Source organism: Oryctolagus cuniculus, chromosome 8 (genome assembly GCF_051225735.1).
Source record: "Oryctolagus cuniculus isolate XC-2025 breed Fujian yellow rabbit chromosome 8, ASM5122573v1, whole genome shotgun sequence".
Classification (NCBI taxonomy): domain Eukaryota; kingdom Metazoa; phylum Chordata; class Mammalia; order Lagomorpha; family Leporidae; genus Oryctolagus; species Oryctolagus cuniculus.
The window spans coordinates 45,799,115-45,817,301 of NC_142874.1; the positions used below are offsets into that span (position 1 = coordinate 45,799,115).

The 18,187-nt window shown below is 41.0% G+C and overlaps 1 protein-coding gene across 21 annotated transcripts in view; it reads left to right on the forward strand.

Moving 5' to 3' along the window:
* Positions 1 to 18,187, forward strand: part of NR3C2 (nuclear receptor subfamily 3 group C member 2) — a 375,513-nt gene that overhangs the window by 13,134 nt on the left and 344,192 nt on the right. For 2 of the 21 annotated variants that reach the window (XM_089302393.1, XM_089302391.1), the window contains one exon: positions 10,502 to 10,754. The exons of the other annotated variants lie outside the window; for them this stretch is intronic. In XM_089302393.1, the coding sequence (XP_089158519.1) occupies positions 10,502 to 10,535 (34 nt within the window). In that variant the 3' untranslated portion in view covers positions 10,536 to 10,754. Of the gene's footprint in view, positions 1 to 10,501; positions 10,755 to 18,187 lie in introns of those variants that run through there. 21 annotated transcript variants of the gene reach the window in all.

Consider the following 18,187-nt stretch of genomic DNA (forward strand, 5'->3'; position numbering starts at 1 on the left):
TCTTCTATTAAGCAAGACAGTAGACTCACAAACATGTAAAACAGTCTCTCTTCTCACTAAAGTTGTGCATGTGGAGAAATAGGGCTTTTTCCTATAAACTTGTTCATGTTAGTATGTAGCAGTGATGTGTTACTTGGTTTAAAATGTTTTTGTTTCTAGTTTAAATTGAGTCAATGTTTTAATTTCTAATCTGCTAGGTATCAATGACTATAATTCACATAGATTCTCTTTGGGATGCTCAATCCTTTTTATGAGTGAAAAGGTGCTGTGAGGCCCAGAAGCTGAGAACTGCTAGTCTGCTCTAGTCTAGGTATGTTTAGGAGGTTAATGGAGAAGAGCATTTTGCATTGTTTGTCTTAGTCCTGTTGAATAACATCCTGAGGAAGGTGTGTTCTATTCAAATAGTAAAAACGATTCTCACCTGGATTACTCTTTCAGGCGGACAGAAACGAGTCATGCTTAGGAGGTGTGTGTTGTCTTTTTCAGTGAAAATTAAATGTCATAACATGCATTCTGTGAGAGTGGTGACCGAAGTCACCTGTGTGTTAGTCATTTCCAGTGCAGCGATTGTCGGAGTGCCAAATTATGACTTATGACAAAGTGAAATCTAAAGGCCTTTGGGTGGACACTGGACCTGGCCGCGTCATGTAGATTGGAGTTCCCCTGTCAGCTCGCACACAACAAACCCTGTGACCTCAGGGGACGCACAGCTTCTCCTAGCTGCCTCAGTTTCTTCCTTTTTTTTTTTTTTTTTTTTAAGAGTAAGTTAAACTACATGCTCCTTAAGGTCTGCCCGTAAATTACTGATGAGCTCTGTAGTTCCCTTTGAAGAATGAAAACAATCTTTAACAGATCTGCTAATCTGGTTTCAAGTATTTTTTTTTAATCGCACATCTAGCTCCATTGTTTCAGAGTCATCTGGAGAGAATAATGTCATTTTGCTGTTTGCCATTTTAAAGTAAAAGTGGGGAGGACTAGCCTTTCGCTCTACTTGAGAAAACTGAATGCTTTTTGTTTACTCAGATCTTTCCTTTTATAAAATCTGACACTTACTGTGAGCTCCTTCTTCTGTTGGTTTACCCTATTCCTGATGGCAACAGGCTGTTTTTGTGGACAACAGTGGCTGTTTATGGCGATAGTCACGGTCGCTTTGATAGCATCATAACATGCAGCCAATGCTGACCTAGACTTTTGAATATTAAAGTTCACTATTTCAAAGGGCATATTCTGGCATATCATTTCACGACAAGTACTTAGGTGTTCATCTTAATAGGTGCTGAATCTTGTTTTCCTGGCAGAATGGAACAATTTATTTAATAACCAACAGTTATTTTTCAGTTTTCGCTGATGTTTTTCAGAGCTCTCCACATATGATAAACTAAAAGCTTCAGAATGTAGAGATTTCGGATAAGGCTTACCCTTTTAGTAAACTCCCTGACTGTATTTTTGAGATGTAAGTACTGTTTCTCTAGGTAATACAAAGTGTGAAAGAATGATGGGATCTGTGGAGGTGAGAGAGAGAGAGAGAGAGAGCCACAGAGCTATTGTGTATTGGTGCTTTCTATAACAAATAAATCCGTTACAGCATTGGTTAGGTCATTTAGGAATAAAAAGTTATAGCTTTCTTTTTCTTATTTGCGTTGTGTTGTGTTTCTTATTTGTGTTGATTTTTAAATGACTACCTAGAATTTCTTCAGGTTAGTACTGCATTTCAAATAATATTACTAGAAATAATTTTAAAATGAGACTTGCTTCTCCTGATCATCAGTTATTTACCATATTTCTGGGAAGAGTGATGGCAATTTTATTGAAAAAAGATAGGCCTCATAATACATAAATCACCTTGTACAGAGTACATTTATACGTTTTGCTTTTAACATCATAAGTATCTTAGGTTTATATGTCAGTGTCTTCCGCTTTTATCATGTAGAAATTAGTTTATTTAGAGCTGTTTATACTTAAAAACTAAAGTTGAGATGAAAGATATGGTTTCAGTTCATTCAGCTCAAATTATTCAACATGAGGCAGTTTCCATACTGATCACATGCTGAAGCCAGGACCTCATGATTTATCATTTATAGATTTGATGCCTTTTACAATATTGAAATTCTGGGTGTGTCTGACCTTTTCTGTCCTTGCAGTATCATAGTCATAGCAGATGTTAAATTGATCTCAAGCAGCACCTTGCTTCCGTAATACTTTGATGTCATTATTTCCTTTTTTTCTCCCCCTCTGAAATAATAATTTTTCCTGGCTTTCAGCTGTGGCTTTAGTTTCTTACTACTCCTCTGCTGATAGAATTTCAGCCCTGCTGCTAAATAACTTATCATTTTCTTTCATTCATAAAACTCAAATCGAGGGAAGAACGTTGGCTTCTTGATTGCATTTAAGCTTAGCTATTAATTTGGATAGCTGTGTGGATGGCATTCCAAAATTTGTGGATGAAAAGGACAAATAAAAGTGTGTTTCATGGAGGGCGTCTTCATTTTGGATTTTAGGATTTCTGGTGTTAAACTTGTGAAGTATAGATCTCAGCTTCAGTTTTAAGAGTTTTATTCTTTATATAGTAAGGTAACGATGAAGTTAAAATGCAATTGCATGTAAGGACTTGTTACTTAATTGATGCTTCAGAATCCTCTGGATTTATGATTGTTTGTGGTACAGCCAAGGCCAAAATTTCTATGTAAGAAAGAAGTAGAAATTGCCTGTTTTATGCTGGAAATGGAAATGTGTAGTCTATGGAAAGAAACAGGACAAACAAAAAGTAATTTGAGTCCTGAAAAGTTATTACCTCAGGGAGAGAATGAGAGAATAATGACTGGCCATCTGGGTTCACAACTGTGGCTATGACTTAATTTTAATACTGATGAATTCTTCATTACTATGAAATCTTACCACATACATTGTGAACTATTGACACAAATATACAAAAATTTCTATGTAAAACAGAATGAAATAGGATTTGGAAGGGACAAAGTTAACTTTGGTTATTTTCTTTAGTACATTTTATTTGAGAGGCAGAGCAAGACAGACAGACAAATGGATGGAGAGAGTGCTCCCATCTGCTGATTCACTCCAGAAATCCCTGAAATGGTCAGGACTGGTCCTGGCCAAATCCAGGAGCTCAATCCAGCTCTCCCAGGTAGGTGGCAGGAACTTGAGCCATCATGGCTGCCTTACAAGGTCTGCATTAGCAGGAACCTGTAGCCAGGAGCCAGAACCACACATGAAACCCAGGCATTCCAGTGTGGGACATGAATGTTTTAATTGTTAGTCTAAGCACTGCCCTTGACTCTGGGTATTCGGACAGGCAGAGATTATATGGGCAGGTCTTAGAAAGTAGGGAGGTGAGGGTGATGAGATGTGGTGTTTGTGCTGGCCTTGGACGTGCTATAGGAAGCTGGGAATAGGCCCATCCTGTTTAGAGGGAGCTACGTGAGAAAAGCTGACCGTGGAGGTGAGCAGAAAGCAGTGAGTGTGGTGTACAACTGGGCGGCTGCTATGATATGGGGCTTAGAAGGCAGAAAGCCTGGAAGAAATTAGTTGGAACTAGAAGGGAGTTGAACTTGAAAGTTAAATAAGACATTTGTTCTTACTTTGGTTAATAAGCAGGAGCTATTGGAGTGTTGGGCAGGGAAGCATTGTGAGCCAGTGTGCCCCTGGAGACCTTTACTGGGTGGTGGTTGAGGGGTGGATAGGCACTTACAGAAATGTGTGAGGCAGTTATCTCAACCATGCAGGAACTAGGCACTGGAGCAAGGATGTCAAGGGGAGCGGAAAGAAGGAAACAAGGTAGCACAGAAGAAGTCTTTGTAGGAGTTGGTTTTCATATAACTTCTTCATCTAACTTTATTCATTTATTTATGTCTGCATTGGTGGACATGGCTTCAGGTCTTCAGGGCTGTAGCATTACTGGCCATTTGTTCAGACTGCTCTGGTTAAGCTGGAGAGTGGGGGAGGGGAGAGAGGCCTGTTCAAGTGGGTTTCTGTGTCCCTTTGCCATGTCTCTATCATTTTTGAGCACTTGCCTGCTGTCATGCTTTAGACCCATTTGTGCTGTTCCTGCCCCAGACCTGGGATCAGTCATTTCTTTAAGGAGTCCTCCTCTGGGCCTCACACACATACCTGCTGGATGCCCTCCTTACCCGCTAGGTCCTTCTCTGCTTGGGGTCTGATGCCCTGCACTGGACCACATGAGCACACGCATGTCTTCCTGTCTGTGCACCTCCACATGAGGCATCTGAGCCATGCTTGGGCTGCGTGGCCCACTACAGGCTACCACAGCTGTCCCCCGTGAGTGTGAGTCCCCACTCAGCATATTGCTTTGCTGTGGCTTACATAATGACTTGGGGACCTGACGGTGAAGGGAGAGGAGGGTGAAGGGTTAACTTCTGACTTGAACCAAGGAATAAAGAATGTGGTTTCAACCAAAAGCTGCCCAGTCTGAGCCTCCCTGGCCTGGATAATGATGAGCAGCCAAGAGAAAGGGAGAAGGAAAGAAGTGCAGTTTTTGGAGAAAGTGGTATCCTCTTGGTCTGATAGGAAGCATTCTCCATGCAGGTGGTTGGGTTGTTTTGAAGGCATGCAAGGCCTCTTCCTAGACTTTGAAATTAAGGGTGTCAATGTGGACCCGATTTCCCAAGCTGAGAGTATTTGTAGGGACTTGAGCATGGTCTAAAGAGCATTTTGTTAGTAACCTGGGGGAAGCAGAACCCATTAAGAAGATGACCAGAGGTGGGGATTGTGGCTCAGTGAGTTAACTTGCTACTTGGAAAGCCCGCATCCCATATCAGAGTGTCTGTTCAAGACCTGGCTACTCTGCTTCTGATCCAGCATTCCCACTAATGTACCAGAGAGGCAGCAAGTGACTCAAGAACTTGGGTTCTTGCTAACCATGTGGGAGACCCAGATGTAGCTCCTGGCTCCTGGCTTTGGATTTATGATTGTTGTGGGTGTTTGTGGGTGTTTGGGGAGTGAACCAGCAGATGAAAGACCTCTTTCTCCCTGTCTGTCCCTCTATTTCTGTCACTCTGCCTTTCAACTAACTGGTAAATAAATCTTTAAGAAAATGATGATGAGCAATACACCCTAATAAAATAATTTACAGAAACAAGACAATCATGAGTTATGGATGTCCGAGCAAAAAATACTATAGTCTTAAAATTTCCAAACTGGAAGGGCTCTAAGCCTCTCTATAAATCTAACCAACTGTAGCCATGGATACTGGAATAGTGCCCAGGGAAGTCTTTTCCAGTATCGTATAGAGTGGCTGGTCACAGAGTGAGAGTAGAATCCCATACGACTGTCCTTTGGTTATGTTATCCCTCCTCCCAGTAAGATGATGGCACAGACCTGATAGAATTGGGAATCCCAGGAATAACACCTTGCAGCGGGTGACAGATGGGTGCCAGTGCTTTTCAAGAAGGGATTCTGTAGACATGGGAATGAGATTTGGATTGTGAAAGGCTAAGGAGTAAACAATGGAGAGCAGCCACATGGGGGTCTGGGCACAGTGTTTACTCTTGGGAGGGAACTGTTTCGGTGATGTGGAAAAAGGGCTGGAGGGAAGAGATGGTAGCAGAAAAGCAGTCAGATCAGAGTAAGGGTGCTGTCGAACAGGTAAAACATGAAGACATCCCCGGCCCAGTGCTGAGACTGAAATTGAAAATGCAAGAGGGAGAGGAGGTAATTGACAGGGCAGGGTCCTGGGAAGGAGAGAATGGAAGTGAGAGCACAGTTAGCTGCAGTCTAATGTTTAACCACCACACTGAACCAGTTTGTTTTGGCAGGAGCTGGTACCTGGTGTCACCATTTCATAGATATGGAAACCAAGACTGAGAAAGTGTATGTGATTAGCCTAAGGCCACACAGCTAAGGTAAATGAAGAAATAAATACTTGAGGGAGAGAAAAGAAAGCTGAATGGCCTGCAAAAATCGGCAGCCAGATGGATGTTTTAGAAAAATAAACCAGATTATGTGGCTGCTGTAAAGGCCTCTGATGGCTTCTCATTGTAAGCAGCATAAAGCAATTTAGGTTCTGCAAGGCACTCCTTCATCAGGCCATGAACATCATATTCAGTACTGTCTCCTTGCTCATTCCCACACTGGCCTCTCTGTGACTTGGGGAACCAAGTCTCCTTCCTTTGGGGGTCTCTGTATTTAGTAGCCCCTTGTCACGAAGGCTCTTCCTACAACTGTGCTGTCTGCCTCTTGTCACTCAGAATTAGCTCAGATGTCCCCCTTGAGGGAGGCCTTCTCTCACCTGCTCAGGTAAATGGTGACTTCCTGCCTTCTAACAGCGCCTTCTTTGGTTGTCCTCATAGCACATACTTCTGGGGAAGACCCCCTTACTAGAACGTAAACCTCATGAGAGCAAGGACCTTGTGTGTTTGCTGGAACATTTGGCATGCCTAAAACAGGACCAGGTATACTGTTGATATCCAGTGAATAATGACTGAACGATGAATTGGTTAGCAGAGGGATTAGGGAATGAATATGTATCTGGCATGACTAGATCAATATTGATGATTATGTAATAGACATGAAATTGTTAAATAAGAGTTCTACTGAGGTGAGCAAACAATTGTGACCTACTGGGGCTGATACTGTGGCATAGCGGTGAAGCCACTGCCTGACCCCGGCATCCCATATGGGTGCTGGTTTCAGATCTGGCTCCCTGCTGATGTGCCTGGGAAAGCAGCAGGAGATGGTCCAAGTGGTTGGGACCCTGACACCCATGTGGGAAACCCAGAAGAAGCTCCAGGATTCTGGCTTTGACCTGGCCCAGCCCTAGCTATTGCAGTCATTTAGGGAGTGAACCAGTGGATGGGTGATCTCTTTCTATCTCTGTCTCTTCTCCATCCCTCCCTCTCCCTCTCTCTCTCTCTCTAACTCTGCCTTTCAAATAAATCAGTCTTTTAAAAAATGTGACCTATTACAGCATATTTTTAGGATTTTCACAAAATAATTCATCAGTAAGTGATGCTCTTGCCTTTTCTTATCTGACCTTATTGGAGTAGTTAGTTGGTAATGGTGTATTCCAAGCTAAATGGTGACTTTCATTGTTAGTCTTTTTTTATGAGCTTGTTTAATTGATAAATAAAGTTCACTCTTTTTGATGTGCAGGTCTTCCTATTTTTAAAAATATGTAGGCATGTAAACACCACCAAATCAAGATAAAGAATAGTTGTATTATCTGTTACCTTGTATGGCCCTTTGGATCAACCCTTCTCACTCCTAAACTCTAGTACCTGCATATTCTCCCTGTCTTTTTAATTTTGCTTTTTCTAGATTGTCATATAAAAAGAGTAATACTTTACATAGCCTTTGAGCTACATCTAGCTTTCATTTAGCATAGTATGTTTGCAATTCATCCATGTTATACCATGTATCATTATGTTTCTTTTTATTGTTGCATAATAGTCCATTAAGGGCTGTACAACATCTTGTTCATCTGTTTATCTGTTAGTGCCTGTCTGAGTTGTTTCCAATTTGGACTGCTACTGATGTACCTATTTACACATAAATTTCTTCATGGAAAAAATGCATTGTTTTTTCTTTGGTAGATACTAGGAATACAATGGATCATATGATAGTTGCAGATTTCATGTTTATGAAACTATCAAATTGTTTTCTGAAGTGGTTGTAACATTTTACATTTTCATTTACAGTGTATGAGATTACCAGTGCATTTTTTTTGCAACAGAGTTATTCTTTTTAATGTTAGACATAATTCTTGTATAGTAATACCATGGTTTAAATTGGCATTTCCCTGATGCCTAAACAACACTAACATCTTTTCATGTGCTTATTTGCCATCCTTACGCCTTCTTTTCATACCTGTTAGCTCTTTTGGCTATTTTAATTGGGTTATTTTCTTCTTTTAGAATTCTGTCTGTCATCAGTGCACTTTAAGCTTTTTGATAGAAGACCTAGAACTAAGAGAAAAATATCTAAATAAAATTCAGTTTTGAGAGAGGGATAAATAGTAGGTAATTTTCAAATTATTTAGTACTCTCTGTGTTTTTAATGTGGGTGAGTAAACCAAATGAATATGTCCCTACTGTATTCCCAGCTAGTTGGGGAAGATGACTCACATGAATGCATGCATTTTTTTTTCTTCTCTAATAAAGTGTTTAGTTGTTTCATGCTACTAAGAGCTGCTTCCAAAGATTAGGAAAGGAAGATTTCAAAGCGGGCTGGAATAGTCAAGGAAGGCTTCCTACAGGAGGTGAGATTTTAGTTGACAGTTGAAGATTGGTGATATGGGGAGTGAGGGGATACTGGAGGAATAAGCAGTAGCACACAAGTTGAGCTTTGTGCCAGCAGGAGGCTGCTGGCATGGATTTAACGATAATCAGGGAAATCTGGGTTATAGAAAGTGTGACTGCTGAAATACAGTGCTGGACACTCTTGGAGTACTGTCTAACAGTTTCTTACACCTAGGATTGGTTTAAAAGGTAGAGGGGTTCAGATAGGAAATAGTGACTGTGGCAGAAAGGCAATTGGGAGCTGTCCCATTGCGAAGGCAGGCACAGTAAAAGCCTGAGTACAGACAATGGTGGGTAATGGAGAGAAATTAAGGATACTTTCAAAGCAGAAATTGAATACCAATTCATCTGACCCAAAGTCTGTTCCTTCTCCACTATGCCACTAAGCCATGTGTGTTAACAGCACCAGAAAAAGTAGATTGTTAGAGTATGGGAAAAACATTCAGATCTATAGGTATAAAGAGAAAGTTTAAGCATAATTATGACTCTAATAGAAAAGGAACTAATAGCCTTGTTGTTTGGATGAAGGTAAAACTTGACAATTTTAATAGCAAAATAGAATACTTTTTATTAGAGCCATGAAAAAAAATACCCCCAGGAAATGGGAACAGGAAGAACAAACTACTGGTTTGGCAAAGTTGATGCAAGATTATATAAGTGAATTGCAAATGGTGACATATGGAATTATGATATGCATTCAAGGATATAAAGGAACAAAATCTCAGCTTGTTTGGGAGTCTGTTAATTGTGTCCTCAAATAACTGGTGTTTTAATTCACAGTGCCCTCTCCAAAAGTGGAAGTGTGCTTATTTTCTTCCATCACCTGGGAGAGTTGATATTTGCTTAAAAAATATTTTTTCTGATATGCTTGAGAAGAGATTCTGGGTACAGAGTTGGGGAGCATAGAGATGGAATGGGAGCAGATATTCTTTATACTAATTTGTATTCACAGCCGGCGCCATGTCTCAATAGGCTAATCCTCCGCCTTGCGGCGCCAGCACACCAGGTTCTAGTCCCAGTCGGGGCGCCGGATTCTGTCCTGGTTGCCCCTCTTCCAGGCCAGCTCTCTGCTCTGGCCCGGGAGTGCAGTGGAGGATGGCCCAAGTGCTTGGGCCCTGCACCCGCATGGGAGACCAGGAGAAGCACCTGGCTCCTGGCTTCGGATCAGCGCAATGCACTGGCCGCAGCGCACTGGCCACGGCGGCCACTGGAGGATAAACCAACGGCAAAAGGAAGACCCTTCTCTCTCTCTCTCTCTCTCACTGTCCACTCTGCCTGTCAAAAAAAAAAAAAAAACTGCCAATTTGTATTCACATTATTTTGAAATGGAAATTATAATCAGAGAGGCTTTTGTTCTTTGGAAACTTTGAGATATGACTAAAGAATTTATGGTCATAGAATACAATTTGTTTTTTACATTTCTCTACCATTTTTATACCCAACAGAGGTCAATGTACAAGTGAGTTGTTATTCCTTTGAGACTTCTGGAACCATTTTGGGTCTTGTATATGTGAAAGAAATATGATAATTTTGTGGACATACACCCTGTATTTTGGATTTGGTTGCTATGATTGAGGTGAAAATAGAATTTTTTTTTACTCCTTCTAAATACCATTTGTTGGGAATGGAAGAAATTGACATATGCCTAGAGTAGGGGAAGGAGGACTTAGAAACTCAGCAACCTTTCCTTCACTGTGAGAAACACAAGTGCATAGCTGTTACATGGATATGACTTCCAAAACATTTAATTTCACTCATGGTTCTTAGATGCCTCCTAGTTTTGAGCAACTGCTCATTCAAGAAGAAAACAAGTTTTCCAAATAAATATAGGTGTATGGATTGTGCACAGACGTTTAACCGTGGATGTGGCCAACTCCTATGATTTTTTAATAATACTGATGAAATACTCTTTTAAAAAAACTTAATTCTTTCCAGATGTACTCTAAATAGCAGTAAACAAATGTGTATTCTGGGAGGTTAAAGGAAAGTAGAAAAAAATCAAGTTTAAAAAACTTCCTAAGGAAAGTGACCAGACTTTCAAGGCTGCTGAGCTGTACCCAACCATCTCCTGCAGAACTGCAGTGGTACTGAGCTTGCCAGCCTCGAGTTGTTTCAGGGCTTTGAACCAATGAGGGATGACAGGAGTTTTCTTGTCATACTATTCTTAGTGCACTATGATGCTCTTGGTGTTTCAGTCACTTGACTTTTAAAAAAGGGGTGCCCTTCCCTAGGCCTTCCCCACAAGAAGAAAGGAGACTATTTTAAGATAGAAGACACAGGAGTTTTGGAAGAGGAATGCACAGAGACCTACAACTAACTGTACTAACTTCCATCTGCTAAGTTCCCTGGGACCTGTACAAACAGCATATTCTTTAAAAGTGCTTAGTCCAAAAAAGAGTTCTTGATAAAGCAGTGTGCATGTCATTACTGCCATTTAAAAATGGTGAAATGGTAAGTCTTATGTATATTTTGTCAAAATAAAAATGACAGTTTTGAAAGATGGAGTGCCTCGCATGGATGAAGTTTGGCACGTGATAGAAAAAGCCAAGGTGTAGGAAACTCCTGTGTGAGTGCCTTTAAGCAGAGGCTAAGGTGGGGCTCAGCTTCAACTCTTCTACATTGTCTTAGAAGTGCAGTGTCGTACATGTGCTCTGTCCAGAAGTGGCTTTCCTTATGCAAGCATTTATTAAGCATTTAATTCTGTCCAAGCATAGACCTCAGGCTGGCACTGTGGCACAGCAGGTTAAGCCACCACCTGTGACACTGGCATCTTATTAGAATGCCATTTCAAGTTCTGGCTGCCCCACAGCCCATCCAGGTGCCTACTGATGTGCCTGGGAAAGCAGCAGAGGATGGCCCAAGTGCTTAGGCCTCTGCCACCTGTGCGGCCAACCTAGATGAAGCTCCTGGCTTTAGCTTGATCCAAACTTAACCCCAACTGCTGAGGCCATTTGGAGAGTGAACCAGCAGATGTAAGATCTAGCTCTATTTTGCTTTCACTCTCCGCCTCCCCTTAACACTGCCTTTCCAATAAAAAATAAATCTTTAAGGAAAAGCATACTCGTGTGTATGTAGTCAGAGCAAGAGTGAGAAATTCCCATCCCTTGGGGACACCTGATCTCAATATATTCGAGATCCCATTACAAAGTAGATAGTGGTAGGTATTGGTCTAGAAGTACCAATAATGTTTTGACAACATGGGGAAGAAACACTTATAAATTACATTTTATTTTAAATCAATTTCATCATGGCCATTAGTGATATTTTAAAATGATTAATCAGTACTTAGTATGCAAGCAGCATAGGAATCCATCTCAGACTAACTTAAAATAAATGGAATCTCTCAGGTCACAAAGTAAGAGAAATTCAAGGGGATAAACCACAGGTTTGCTAGATCCCAGGTTTCAAAAGATGCTGTCATACATTTCTTTGTCGCTCTATTTTTTGGTGCTTTTCTCATTTCATTCAGTTTTAGTGCCAGGGACTATAGTTGGCATCCCTATGGGCTTATATTTCATTAGTTCCTGATCCCAGTAGAAGGAGTAGGATGTCTCTTGACAGATTCTGATTGACCTTGCTTGGGTCGCATGCCTAGCCTTGGGTCGTGATGGTACATGTTTGCATTCATGTGTTTGCCTATATCTCATGCATGTGGGTGGTGCATGGTTGGCCTCATTTAACCCCATGGGTTAAAGACACAGGAAGATGGTTCTTCAAAAAGTCTAGGGAAACACCAATTATATTCTATGTCCATAGTTTCAAAAACCGATCATAAGTCAGTTACTGATTATTCCTTGTTTAAATGGAAACAATAACCACATTCCTTGATTTTTAAAACAGTTGATCTCATTCTCTGAAACACAGAGAAGGTTGGCATTAATGTAACTCTGAAAGGTTCATTAAATCAGCCCTATGAGTCCACGTGGCCCTGTACCAGGGGTGGGATGCATCCTGCCCATGGGCTGTACAGGTATGTAGAATCATTTGGTTTGGGCAACCACAGGTAGGACTCAAACTTCAATAAATCAGGCTTTTTTTTTTTTTTTTGAAGAAAGGTCTTCCATCTGCTGGCTCACTCCACAAATGGCCAGGGCCAGGAGTCAGGAGTATTATCCGGGTCTCCCATGTGAGTGCAAGGGCCTAAGTACTTTGGGTGTCCTCCACTGCTTTTCCAGGCACATTAGCAGGGAGCTGGATCAGAAGTGGAGCAGTTGGGATTTGAACCAGTACCTACATGGGATGCTAGTGCTGCAGGTGGTGGCCTAACCCACTGCGCCACAGCTCTGGGCCTGAGCAGGCTAATTTTTAAATTTATCATTTTGTATGGCCCTTGAACCCAAATGGCTCTTGACAGAAAAAAAGTTTCCCCATTCCTGCACGATCCAGAGCTCATCAACAATGTCCCCATGGGAGTACCTAAGAAGTGTCTTAGGTTCTCTTTGTCTTATGGTTCTCTTTTGTTTACTGAGAGCCTATGCCATTCATGATGTACATGATCATTTCTGAGTATGGGAGGATTACTAACAAAATAAACTGATACTTGCTCACCCGTTCATCATATTTATTTGTGATTATAATTTTGTATATGGTTTCAAAAGATTCATGAACCTCTTCCTCCACCAACCATTTCATGAACTCAGGAACTCCACATCAAGATCTACTCCTCTTTGTCATTGTTAAACTATAACTATGTAGCAGGAAAAAGACCATAGTGATTGACTACCAATAGAACATTTATAGTTGAGAATGCAATTTGACATGTTTGTTCAACAGCAGTGCAAGATTATACATTTGTTCATCATCTTATAACATGGTAAATATTTATGCAAGATGGGGCAAAAGAATCATATGAAATAGGGAATAGAAGCAGACCAGAAATATATTTGGAAAAGGTGAGGTTAGAAAGTTTGCAGATATTGAGAGATTGGGAGAGAGTTCTCTGGGAAGGATATAATCAGGAGCCAGGGTCAACTTAGAGAAATATAATTGGAGAAATATAAGAAATGAAGGGGGGGGCAGTGTTGTGGTGCCACAGGTTAAACCACATCTTGCAATGCCAGCATCCCATATGGGTGCCAGTTGAGGCCCTGGCTACTCTACTTTATATCGATCTCCCTGCTAATGTACCTGGGAAGGCAGCAGAAGATGGCCCAAGTACTTGGGCCTCTGTCATCCATGTGGGAGACCAGAATGGAGTTCCAGGCTCCTGGCTCAGCTCTGGTCATTGTGTTCCTTTGTGAGTCAGTAGATGGAAGATCATTGATCACTCTTGGTTTCTCTCTCTCTCTCTCTCTCTCTCTCTCTCTCTCTCTCTCTCTCTCTCTCAAATAATCTTTAAAAATAAAAAAGAATGAAGGGCAATAGTTGTGATAGCAAGGTCAGCTTTGGGGTTCCACTTGCAGTTGCTTGCTGTATGGCTTTGAGCATATAACCTGACCCTCTAAAAGTGAATTTCCACATCTTTAATTAGTGACGATAATAGATCTTACCTCCTAGTGCTTTGGGAAAATGTATCTGAGCTCATTCATGTAAAGTGCTGGCATGTAGAAAGTCTTGATAAAAATCTTACTTATTATAGTTGGTAGTTATCAGTTTCAGTTAGAATTAAAATAGAGGGATAGGAACAAATAGGAACTACAGTGGGTAAATAATTACTCACTTGAGAGTATGACCTAAGATTCCATTGTGAAAAGAATGAACAATGTAATTTTAATAAATCCAACCACACAACTAATATTAGAGAGAGGAAATCCTTCCAGTTTTTTGTACCCTCATGAGATCCTTAATTGGGAACTCTATTCTTCTCTAAATTCTCAAAATAGATATTATGAAGATAACATAGATTAGTAATTTCTCAACTCCTTTTTAAGGAAATACAGATAAAGGTTAATATTAATGTATATCACAAACTCCCTGGCAGATTTGACTTTAAAACATTGTGTGGGTATGCATGTGTAGGCAGTAGAGCAAATAACACTAAGTTTTTTTGGTTTTGTGATTTTCATAAGAATCAATATGAGGCACAAAAATATGGCTCAGTAAGACCAGCTTCTCCTGGACGCTGGGGAGGATAGAAGGGGGCATGTAGTGTTGTCCTGTGATGGTTTTAATTCCCACCTCTTCTCTCACTTAAGAAAACCTTCAATATGAGAACGAGAGCTTGTCTTTATTGTAAGAAGGATCATGAACCCATTCTGTATTCTGTTTGACAAGTCAATCATTCACTGGCCAGTGTTGTAGTGTAGTTGGTAAGGACACTGCCTGTGACGCTGGCATCCCATTTGGGCACCAGTTCATGTCCCCACTGCTCCACTTCCAATCCAGTTCCCTGATGATGGCCTGAGAAAAGCAGTGGAAGATGGCCCCAGTGCTTGGGCTACTGCCACCCATGTAGGAGACCAGGATGAATCTCCTGGCTCCTGGCTTTAGCCTGGCTCAGTCCTGACTGTTGTGGCCATCTGTGACAGATGGAAGATCTCTCTCTCGCTCTCTTGGTATCTCTCCTTTTCTCTGTAATTCTACCTTTTTTTCAAACTTTTATTTAATATAAATTTCCAAACTACAACTTTTGGATTATAGCGGCTTTTTCCCCCCATAACCACCCTCCCACCTGCAACCATCCCATCTCCCACTCCCTCTCCCATCCCATTCTTCATCAAGATTCATTTTCAATTATCTTTATATACAGAAGATCAACTTAGTATATACTGCATAAAGATTTCAACAGTTTGCACCCACACAGAAACACAAAGTATAAAGTACTGCTTGACTAATAGTTATACCGTTAATTCACGTAGTACAACACATTAAGGACAGAGATCCTACATGGGGAGTAAGTGCACAGTGACTCCTGTTGTTGATTTAACAATTGACACTCTTACTTATGAAGCCAGTAATCACCCGAGGCTCTTGTAATGACCTGCCAAGGCTATGGAAGCCTCTTGAGTTCGCCAACTCCGATCTTATTTAGACAAGGCCATAGTCAAAGTGGAAGTTCTCTCCTCCCTTCAGAGAAAGGTACCTCCTTCTTTGATGGCCTGTTCTTTCCACTGGGATCTCACTCACAGATCTTTCGTTTAGGTTGTTTTGTTTTGTTTTGCCACAGTGTCTTGACTTCCCATGCCTGAAATACTCTCATGGGCATTTTAGCCAGATACGAAAAATCTTCCATGCTCATGGATTGGAAGAATCAATATAATCAAAATGTCCATTCTCCCAAAAGCAACTTTATAGATTCAATGCGATACCAATCAAAATACCAAAGACCTTCTTCTCAGATCTGGAAAAAATGATGCTGAAATTCATATGGAGGCACAGGAGACCTCGAATAGCTAAAGCAATCTTGTACAACAAAAACAAAGCTGGAGGAATCACAATACCATATTTCAGGACATACTACAGGGCAGATATAATTCTACCTTTCAAATATTTTTTTAAAGTAAATCACTCACAAACATCAATATTATTGTTGTCAATAAATTAGTTGGCACACAGCTCATAGCTAAGCATGCCTTTTGAGTGGTACTTTGATTAGAAGGACATTTTAGCATAGAGCCCCAGAAGTCGGTGAAAATGTAAAAAATCCCACCCTTGGGGCTGGTGCTGCGGCTTAGCAGGCGAAGCTGCCCCCTCAGTGCTGTTATCCCATATGGGCGCTAGTTCACTTCTCGGCTGCCCCACTTCAGCTCCAGCTCTCTGCTATGGCCTGGGGAAGTAGTAGAAGATGATGCAAGTGCTTGGGCCCCTGCATCTGGTTGGGAGACCGAGAGGAAGCTCCCGGCTCTTGGCTTGGGATCAGCTCAGCTCTGGCCATTGCAGCCATTTGGGGAGTGAACCATCGAATGGAAGACTGTCTACCTCTCTCCTCTCTCTCCTCCCTCCCTCTCTCTCCCTCTCTCTCCCTGCCTCTCCCTGCCTCTCTAACTCTGACTTTCAAATAAATGTTTTTTTAAAAAATCCCACTCTGCTTTCCCACATAGCTAAAATCACTAAACATATAATCCTGTTCTGATGGAAGAACTGAAAGCAGATGAAAGAAAAATGTATTGTTATCTTTTTTGAATAGCGGGTCAAAACAAAAAGAGAAATGCTTTTAGAGATTTAGATCATCTATGAGAAATCTGCTGACTTTCTAATATTGCTAAACATGGAGCTAGAAGTACCATTTAGGGAAGGCCCTGAGAGCTTTTACTCTGGGGTTTTTAAAGGTAGGAATAACTTTCATATTTTAGAAGCTTTTAATTTGGCTGTAACTAGAACAGAAGTGTCTTAGAGTATGACTTTTTCTCATACTGAGTTATTCTGTTATAATAAGTCAGCATATGTTGTCCCACAGTCTAAGTAGTACCGGGAGATAAAAATATTACGTAAAGCTGTCCATTATATCAAGTTCCATTGTATCTTTACCGTTCCATTGCAGTTAACAACAACCTACACCAAATACTTCTCAGATGGTTTAAAGAGAACCTCAGTAGAAAACGCTTAGGTGGACGCTGACTCTTGGATAGAGAAGTTCTTTAGAAGAATAGAGCAGTGGTAGAAAATACACAGAGACTGATCGTTCTGATTGTATAACCAAATGCCCATATGCCAAGCAAAAATGAAGACAGAAGATGGGAAAAGGTAGATCAGTTCATGTCTCCATCATAACAGGTAGTAGAACTGTAAGAAGGGACGGGGGGAGCAAGCAAAGGATATGAATAGAGAGTCATAGAAACAGACACTTACGAGGTGTATGGAGTTCTGGACTGGCTAGTCATGCCAGTAAATAGAGAAATAGAGATGACAGCAGCGATAGCATATGATCTTTAATGCATCAGATTTTCAGAAAGAACCTTGGTGAGTACAGGGCATTGAATATCATTCTTAGATGCCAGTGGGGAACATGAAGACTTGCAAGTGGTTCAGCAGCCTGTTTTATCAGAAACCGTGTAATGTGGTGCTTCCAGCGCATGCACCCCCTAGCCAAGAAGGCCTTGTTGGAGTTGTAGCTTTGGGGCCCATGTTGTGGCACAGCTAGTTAAGTCCTGGTTTACATCTCTTGCATCCCATATGAGAGTGCTGGTTTGTGTCCCAGCTGCTTCTCTTCCGATCCTGCTTCCTGCAAATGTACCTGGGAAGGCAGCCAAAAGTGGCCCAAATACTTGGGTCCCTGTCACTCATGTGGGCCATCAGGATGGAATTCCTGGCTCCTAGCTTTGGCCTGGCCCAGCCCTGGCTATTGCAGCCATTCTGGGAGTGAACTAGCAGATGTAAATACTCTCGCTCACTCACTCTCTGTCACTCTCTTTCAAATAAGTAACTAATCTTTTGTGAAATGCACCACAGCTTTACCACTGACTATTTGTGTGACTTTAAGCAAGTTATTTGAACTTTGTATGACTCAGTTTTCTCATGGTAAGATTGGGATAATGATAGATGATACCAAACAGAATTGTCATAAGGGCTCATTAAGGTAGCATATGTAAAGTGCTTGTCCCATAGCAAACTCTGCATAAGTATGTTTGCTATATTTTTATCACTGTCTTTATGTACCACAAATGATCCAGTTTCTAGGAATGTGTCATCAGAAAATAATTATACATGTGGACATAGATTCAGGTCTAATAGTGTTCAGTTCAGCCTAATTTATGAAAATTAGAATTTTCTCCCAGTGAATTGGTAACTAGCCAAATCTAGACAAATTTATTATTTTTTAGAATGAGAATGTATTAATTCTACAGAGGAAAATACTAAAGGAATACCAGTAATGACTTCACTTTGCGAGTGTAATAAATCTGCTGTGTAAGAACAGGATCGTCTTTGCCTCCAGATGGCACTACCCTTTTCAGAAAGAAGTGAAGAATTCTGGGCTGATGGGCACTCTGTGCAGTTCTGATCTAATCTTGATAGGTACGCTTGCCTTCCCCTCCAGAACA